An 8638-nucleotide genomic window follows, 5' to 3' on the forward strand; every position below is an offset into this window, starting at 1 on the left:
AAGGTAATTTACGTGAAAAAGTAATTTAATCTGTTAGTTCTGAATAGAGTCTATTTCCCCTTTGCTATGGCATTGAAGTGGAGAATCAAGCAGGCCTGGGGGGGCTCTGGGCCTCCTCATCTTCTTTGTGCAGAGCTCGAGGCGAACAAAAACTCTCTGCGCGCTATGAGAACTTTCTACCACCCCGGGAAAAAAATCAAACCGGCTCGCTGATCTCTCGGCCAATCCGTTTGCAGGGCTGTCCCACGCCAGCCAATGAAGGAGAAGAGGAAAGACTGACATCACAAAGGGAGGTCTCTTTCGTTCCTTTGGAACGTTCGGAAAACTTTTGGGGTAGGAATTTTGTGTAACCAGTTTCGGAAGTTTTCCGAGGAGGCGCCGCCGTGCTGGCTTCCATGGCGCCGGAGCGCGGCGGTGATGGGCGCTCGCTGCTCCCGGAGGAGCCGCCTTGCAGCACCGAAGGGTTGCCTAAGGCTTTCTTGCAAAGTTTGCGGACCCTCTTCGACATCCTAGATGATCGCCGAAGGGGCTACGTGCACCTGCGGGAGATCGAGTCCCGCTGGCTACAGCAGGGGACGGAGGCGAGGGAGTTACCCCGCGGCGTCTTAGAGGGGCTACGCCGAGCCGCCCCGGCCAGTGGCTACCTCACCTTCGAGAGGTTTGTGTTGGGATTGCGAGCGTCTCTGCTCTGTTCGGACAAAAGCGGCAGTCCTCAGATCGGCACCAATAGCAGGGGTCCGGGGCGCAGAGATGAAGGGACAGTTCCCGTTGAAGAGAAGGGATTGGGAAGAGGCGGGGGCGCTTCTCGGAGCCTGGAGAAGATCCCCAACCCTCGAGTGGAACCGATTCCATGCAAGAGAGAGGGTGAGTAAAGGGGAGAGGAGGAGACACTGAACAGGAACCGAGGCTGAGCCCCGGAAGAGTACCGAACACCTAATGCGAGCTTCTAATAAGACTGTGGCAAACGTTTTCTCCTATCCAGAGTATCTTTTAGCAAGTACAGAGTGCCTTCGAGTAATACCCATGGAGTCAGTCCTTAGGCCAATTGTTCTCTCTGCCTACTGTACTTCACAGAACGGGGGTAAGGGCTCCTTATAAGAAATGTGAGGTGAAAATGAATTCCCCATCTCACATTCAGGATTAAACTGCAGGGCTTCCAGTTAAAAGTCTTGGGATTTCTCTTTTTGTGGAAATTAATCACAGCCTGGGGAGTAGAGACCAGCTGTCTGTCCTGAGAATATCTGTGGAAGTTCAACCAGGATCAGTTAACTAGGAACTAGTTGCACGTGAAGGCTTTGATTTTTTTATGTTCCCTTAATCAAGGGAGATGATCCACTCTGAATTAGATGCCAGTATGCATGCATGGTCAGATCATGTAACTCTGGCATTTGCTTGTCTGATTTATATGAATACCTTTATGCTCATGGAGCTTGTGGACAAGATCCTTGCAGAGGTGAAAACCTGTGTGCTTGACCTTGCCCTTCCTGGCTGATAAAGGACGCCAGAGGGGGACTGGAGTCGTACTAGCCATTCTCAAGGAGGCAGTAATTCAACCTATATTGAATGAAATCCTCCCTGAGCCCTACTTCTGGTCAGTCTCCGATTTTCCATTTTCAAGCCTGTTAGAGTGGGTGATGCTTCTCAGCATCAGGAGCTCTTAAAAGAGCCTGATTTTTCTGGATCCATTTCAATCTGGCTTCAGACCAGGATTTGGAACAGAGCCTGCACTGGTTGCCTTGGCTAATGACTTCTGCCAAGAACTAGAGAGGGGAAGTGTGACCCCACTAGTCTCCTTCTGGATCTTTCAGCTGCCATTGACCATGGGCACCCTTCTGAGTCACCTCTCAACCTGTGTTACGGTGATTTGAGTCCTATCTGGATGACAGGTCTCAGAAAGTTATACTTGGGGGCTCCTGTTCTACTCCGTGGCCATTTACCTATGAAGTCCCACTGAATTCAGTTTTATCCACCATGTAATATTTTACAATTGCATGAAGCAAGGAGGTCTGGGCTGCGGTGTCTGCAATATGTGGGTGGTACCCAGCTCTCCCTTTCTTTTCCTTCTAATTCCAAGGATGCTGTTGATGTCCTGAAGAGGTGCTTCGAGTCAGTAATGGGCTGGATGAGGGTGAACAAACTGAAACTTATTCTTGACAAGGCAGAGGTTCTCTGGGTTAGTGGAAAGGCTGACCAACAATGTGAGATCTCCCTGGTCTTGGATGGGGTTACACTCCTCCTGAAAAGTCAGGATTGCAGGTTAGGAATACTGTTTGACACAGCTTAGAAAGTCAGGTGGCAGTGGTGGCTTGGAGAGCATTTGCCCAGCTTCAGCAGGTGTATCAGCTACATCCATTCCTGGTTCAGTCAGATCTAGCCACAGTGATCCATCCATGCCAGTTATATCTCAACTGGACTATTGCTACTCTACTTGGGGCTACCATTGAAGATGGTTTGGAAGCTGCAGCTAGTGCAGAATGCTGTGGCTAGATTGTAGTCAGGGGAACATGACTCCCAGTATTACAACAACTATGCTGGCAACTGATCTTCTCCTGAGCCCAATTCATAGTGCTGGTTTTATTCTTTAAAGCCCTACATGGCTTGGAACTAGGGTATCTGAAGGACTATCTTTTCCTGTATGTTCCTGCCCAGGAGTTAAGATCACAGGGAGAGGCTCTCCTGATTGTCCCATCAACCAGAAAATCTTGGTTTGTGGGTACATGGAAGAGGGCCATTTCAGCAGCAGTTCTGTCACTGTGAAACATTCTCCCTAAGGGGTGTGTGTCCGGCCCTCTCACTCTCTAGGAGACAACTGAAGTCTGTTTTATTTAGGACTGGTTTTATGTATTTTAACTGTGTTTTAACTCTGTTTTTAGCTACTTTTTTGATATTTTCATTGCAAGCCGCCTTGAGCACCTTTGGAGGAAAAGCTGTTAATATTTATTGTAAATAAATAATAATACAGGCATCAAAAGAAGTTGTTTGTTCATTTTTAGAATTAATCTGGGAAGCAGACTGAGGGAGGGAAGGGACATAGTATGTGGGAAGATTGAATTCCCCATAGATTCACTCCGTGCATTCATGGTGCATTCCCAAGATCTTTTTAACTAGATTACTTCTCCTCTTTACTGTTTTCAACAACTCTGACCTGCTCTCTATCCACAGTGGGAGATGCTGTCTGGAAGCCTGTGGCACACTCTAAGGCTCTTGGAGAGGCCCGAAGACAGCAGCGAGGCCGCTGTGGACACAGGAGACACACCCTCACTAACGGCGTGGACTATGGCAGGGTAGGGGGGTCCTTCAGTCCAAAACCTAAAGGCATTTTAATGCCAGAGATGGAAAATGTACTTCCACTGTTTCATGGTATAAACAACAGCCAGGATGGTTAGACTGTGTGAAGTCATTTCTGACTGACCCTCCCCCTTTAAACCACATCCCTTTGTAAAATTGTACAAACATGCTTTTTGAACATCTCTGTTACAAAAGCCTTTTGCCGGACTCAATTCCTCTTTGGTGCCAGTTGTTCACTTTAGGTTTAATTAGGATTCTGGGTGTCTTTTGCAGTACAGGTGTGTTTAAACTGGTACAGTATAGCAAGAAAGATTACATCTGCTGCAGGGATCCTTATTGTTTGTGTTATATCAGACTAATATGGCTTCACTTCTAGTACCAATCATGTATTTCTTTGAATCGCAGTCTACAGTAATAAAACTACTGATCATTTACAATTCCTACATCCAGTTGTGGGGCAATGACATAAGATGATGTACAGGCACATGTGAATCCATCCTTACAGCAGTGTCATAAGCTTGCTACTTTCCTGGGGGTCCAAACATCCTTTTTAGAGGTGACTTCCTTGTTGTCTCTTTGTTCAGCAGAATGTGCCCATCCCTGCACTGAGTGCATTGTCAGCAAAGGCACACCAAGTGGCTATCCCAGACTTGAGGAAATCCCTTCCACTTAAAATTTGTCAAAGTCCAAGATTGGCCTTTCCCCAGTTGTACATTGAGATCTTCTTTGGGGTTGATTGGCGGGGGCTGGGGGGGGCTGGCCAGGATTAAACTAAATGAGATACTCCATCTAATTAAGGCTATTTTGTGTTTACTAGTGATTTTGGTCAGTTTGTGTTCATGTGCTTGAAAGGAGATGGGATCCCTGAATAAAGAAATCCAGGCCTCTGTTTATCCCAGAATGTGTCTCTCTTCTCTCCCCCTCTCCAGTGTCGACTATATTTCTTTCTCTGTTTGTGTGTTTCTCTCTGTTTGTTCTCTTGACTAACCACAGGCTTACTCACTCATCCCTCACTGATCCGGATTGATCGGCCTAGTGGGGTCCCTTGTGGCTCACCGCAGATGGGAATGAGGCTTTTTTTTTACTGGAGTTGGTTCACTCAGGTGGCCTGTTTCCCCCCTCCCTCTGTAGTGGGTATAAGCTTCTCTACGCATCTCTTTTTTTCCCTGAGCCCCCTCCTCCCACACTCTGGGATTTTCGATCTTGATGCCCTCTGCCTGCTCCCTGAGCAGGGAACCCGCTGGCAGGATGCTGGCCTTTCCCCCAGTCACCATGGTAACTGGCCAGGCCTGGTCAGGAGCAGCCTGGGGAGGTCATTCTGTTGTGGATGGCCGACAGAGCTGGATGGGGGTCCTTGCAACATATAGCACCCTCTTTGTGCCTCTGTCCAACAGCGTGCACAGCCGTAGAGCACTGAAGTTTTTCCTCTGGGTATGTCTTTCCGCAAGCCGGGCATGCAAAATTGCGCAGTTTAATTCCAGACGTCATCGTTTTGAGGGTTTGTGTCTAATTTGGGGCAAGGGACAGGGAGGTGGTAGGTAGAACAGAGAACAGAACAGAGTCACAAGTATATAGCCAGTGTACTATAATGGTTAGAGGTTTGGACAGGAACTAGGGGGATCTGAATTCTTCAAATCTCCGCTTAGTAATGCAACTCATTGATCTTGGGCCAGTTGCACTCACTCAGTCTACCTGACGTGATTGTTGTGATGATGAAACAGGAAGGGAGAATTTGTTGTCCTGTGCTCCTTGGAGGAAGGAAGGAATAAAAGTGTGATACATATATTGCTGTGGCTAACTTTTAAAAAGAGAGACCACTGGACATAACTGGATCTGTGTATACGCTGTTGGCATATGGGAAGCAGCAGGATTTGGTGTTGGCTGCAAAACTCAGCTTCACAAAACTTTCTGCTTTTGGATTTTGTTGAGTTTGTTTTAACTTAAGCTTCTAGCCCTCATGGTTGCCAGGAGATGCTTGAAAGTGTTTCAGGAATGCCAGGCGGCATTTCAAAAGATGGGCAAGTGCATTGCTGAAATTAAATTTGAAGCTATCAGAAGGTGGAACTCTAGACATTGTACAAACAAACTTAAGCTATTTTAGCAGAAATAAGCAACAGATCCAAATTTGCATATAAACCACTGTGTGGGGGGGTGGGGGGGCGTCTGCTTCTTGCCTCCTTCCCAGTAGAGAGGACAGGCTCCCTATGCTGCTGTTGGTGTGGCCAGGTGGCATTCTGGATCATTCTTTGCTAGGAGATAAGCTTTGTGCCTCTGCTGCTGTCATTCAGATGCTAGGTATATGTGTGTTGTTCTGTTTTGGATCACATTTTGGTCTTGGCTTTTTGTTTTCTGTCTTTGATGGAGGGACTCAGTTCTCTTCATTTTCTGATGATTTTCATTTTGCTTTGGCATGCTGATGATGATTTCCTACTGTGATTTTTTTTATTGTGATGTTTGTTTGCTACTGATCCATTTTTTTAATGGTGCCTAAGCTTGTACAGGGAACTATCTTTACCTTTTAAATCTAATTTTTAGTGTATATGTTAATTATGAACTCTTTTAGATGCATTTAATTGGAAAAACTTTATACATATTCTTTTAACAAATGGAAAATGTAGGCTGTCCTATGGAACTTGATAAGCAGATACCTGCTTGAAAGCAATAAAATCACTCATTGTTGTGAAGTGTGAATTGTATCAGGTGCAGTTTCTGTCACCATAGCAGTACTGTAATGGAACATGCTGCACTTGCTGCAACCTTATGGGCGTTCGTAAAGGTATAGGAGACCCACCGTCTTTCAAATAGGTGCTGAAGCTCATGCCTGCTTGACAGCCAAGCTCAGACTGGAGAGCTTTTCCCCCATATGCGAAGGCTGGAATGAGCAGAACGCACTCTGAATATGCTTAGAGGTATTCTTTCCCTTTACTGTTCCTTTTGCCATGTTCCTGGCTCAGATTCTCCAGCCATGAGGAGCAGTGGGGAGATGTGTGTAGGCCAGAGGATTTTCCCCTCCTAGACGCTTTAGAGAAAGAGGTGAGTTTCTTGTGTTCAGGCTGAGGCAGATCGGCTGTTCTTACACCCCCCCCCCTTTGGAGCAACAGGGGCAAGAAGCTTGATCTTAAAAACAAAAAAAGAGGAAGTAATAGGAATAGTACGGGACCTCAATCCTCCAAGTCCCCAAGAATTAGTAAGGGAGAAGCTGGCCTAGTTCTGAGTTAATGGAGTCTCTGCGGCATTTTTTCCCTGTGGAATAATTCTGGGGTTGTGAAAGCACAAGAAAGTAGAAGGCAGCACACATTATGTTGCTTTTGTGACGTGTCTGTGGAAAGCACAAGGAACATCTTGGGTTTTGTCTCTTGGCAGCTGCAGCAAATGAAGGAGTTGGAAAGAGAGAAGGATTTTTTGCTGCAAGGGTTGGAGATGGTAGAGCAGGCCCGGGAGTGGTACCACCAGGAAATCCACATCCTGCAGGAACGCCAGAAGCAACTGGGGAAAAGCAAAGTTCACAGCGTGAGTAAAAAGCTACCGCCGGGATGTTTCCTGGAGGTAGGAACAGCTTGCAAGGAATTCTTGCTGTTGCCATTTAACGCATCTGTTCATGGTTTGGCATGTAGATTCCCCTATTGTGACTTCACCCAAGTGTGCAGCATGGGTGGCGTTTGAAGGCCAGTATGGGTGGGGCATGCTATTATAGCCCTGCCTATTTCTGCTGGGGAGAGCTAACTGCAGGAAGTAGGCAGGGTTATGGTGCTATTTTCTTTTGCTATTTAGTGTGGTTACTGCAGGTTTGTTGGGGCTTCCCAGTCCAACACATACAGGAGTACTAAAGTGACTCCTCCCCAATCCCCTTCTTTTGAATGAGAAGGCAGGGCAGGGATTGGGGTGGCCAAAGAGCAAAGTCTAGGAGTGGGAGATAGATCTCTTGGGCGTTGTGCTGGGCTACAGCCAATCCTGCGTAAGTTCAGCTGCAGAACTTTAAAGAAGCCGCTGTGAAGGGAGGCACGCTGGGAGGCGAGTGCCTGGACAGGAGTGGTGCCGTTTCCCCACCACCGCCAAAGGGGAACAAGCAGCCAGCTGGGCAGCATGGCATTGTCTGTCCCCAATCCTGTGACCTGCATAAATTATATAAATTAAGCAAATGTGCATGATTTCATTTTCATCATCAGTTCTGCTTTTTCTGGTCATGGGAAAGAAGCCAAGAGATTTGCAGCAGTCTTACAGAATCATGGCTTACCCACAGCCTTGGTGATACTTTGCCATTCTCTCTCCCTCTTTTGCTCACCCAGGACTTGCTCACTGAGGGAAATCTGAGCCAGCTCAGCCACCTCCTGCCCAAGTTGCAAGAACTGAACCGCTGTCTCTGTGAACTGTTGTCTCTCTCAGCCAAGGTGAGGGGTTTCAAACACAGGGTAGGAAAGGGGTTTCAGGTAGGTAGCAATACTGGTTTGTAGTTGAAGAGCAAGATTTGGGTCCAGTAGCACCTTAAAGACCAACTAGATTTCCAGAGTATGAGCTTTTGAGAGCAAGAGCTGCAAGCATTTTTCTTTCAACCTTCCCCTTGCCGGCTTCTGACAATTCAGTAGGCTTAGCAAATGGGTTTTCCTTGCATGTGGACTAGAAACATACGTTTTTTAAAAAAGCTGCAATGCTGTGCCCAATGCCACTTTTTATGAGTGTGCAGAATAGATACAGCTTTGGAATAAAGCATCTGCCTTTCCCCCTCCCCTTTCCAGCCTCTGAGCTCTTGTTCTGCAGCTGTGAACAGCCCAGAATGTGCCACCGTGTCTCCTCCTCCACTTGCAGGGCCCCAGCAGACCATAAATATGTTGAAGGAACAGAATCGGCTTCTTACCAAGGTGAGTGAGCAGCAAGGGTAGGCGAGGGCCAGTTTCCTCATGCTCTTTGTACTGTAGCAAGCCCAGCTCCGTTGGTAACTGGCTTCTTGCTTGCTCCACAGGAGGTGACGGATAAGAGCAAGCAGATCACCTTGCTGGAGCAGGAGAAGTCGGCTCTCATCAAGCAGCTGTTTGAAGCTCGGGCTCAGAACCACCAGGAAAGCAACCAGTTGGATTCCACCTTCATCTAATCTGGGCCTTTGCCTCTGCTTTTGCAGGGGAGCAGAGGTGCAACGGGTAACACCAGCCCTGGACATGCGCTGCTCGCAGGGTCTCAGGCAGGTTAGACCGAGGCTGCGGTTTGCATCCGGCTCTCACTCCGGGCCTTGGGTCTGCGACATTCGCTCTGTAGCTTCGATACAGCCAGGCAGCTTAACGAGGCAGCACGCCTGCAACTTTCCCCATTCTTGAGCCAGGAGCATGGGGCTGCGTTTCCCCATTCAGCTGCCCCTCTG

At 47.6% G+C, this 8638-nt stretch overlaps 1 protein-coding gene across 1 annotated transcript; it reads left to right on the top strand.

The window, feature by feature from the left end:
* Nucleotides 1-395: 395 nt before the first annotated feature.
* On the top strand, nt 396-8374 carry SAPCD2 (suppressor APC domain containing 2). The gene is made up of 6 exons (XM_054997153.1): nt 396-864; nt 3139-3284; nt 6652-6798; nt 7575-7676; nt 8022-8144; nt 8246-8374. Exons 1-6 carry the CDS (start codon nt 396-398, stop codon nt 8372-8374), a joined length of 1116 nt encoding a protein of 371 aa, XP_054853128.1.
* Nucleotides 8375-8638: the final 264 nt, after the last annotated feature.

Source organism: Eublepharis macularius, chromosome 14, assembly GCF_028583425.1.
Source record: "Eublepharis macularius isolate TG4126 chromosome 14, MPM_Emac_v1.0, whole genome shotgun sequence".
NCBI classification, from domain to species: Eukaryota; Metazoa; Chordata; class Lepidosauria; order Squamata; family Eublepharidae; genus Eublepharis; species Eublepharis macularius.

Excerpts from the sequence above, each read along its gene's own strand:
- SAPCD2 (XM_054997153.1), top strand. The coding sequence starts at position 396 with ATGGCGCCGGAGCGCGGCGGTGATGGGCGCTCGCTGCTCCCGGAGGAG. Across the intron at positions 3,285-6,651 it reads ACGGCGTGGACTATGGCAGG|CTGCAGCAAATGAAGGAGTT; the intron begins GTAGGGGGGTCC and ends GTCTCTTGGCAG. Across the intron at positions 6,799-7,574 it reads GGAAAAGCAAAGTTCACAGC|GACTTGCTCACTGAGGGAAA; the intron begins GTGAGTAAAAAG and ends TTGCTCACCCAG.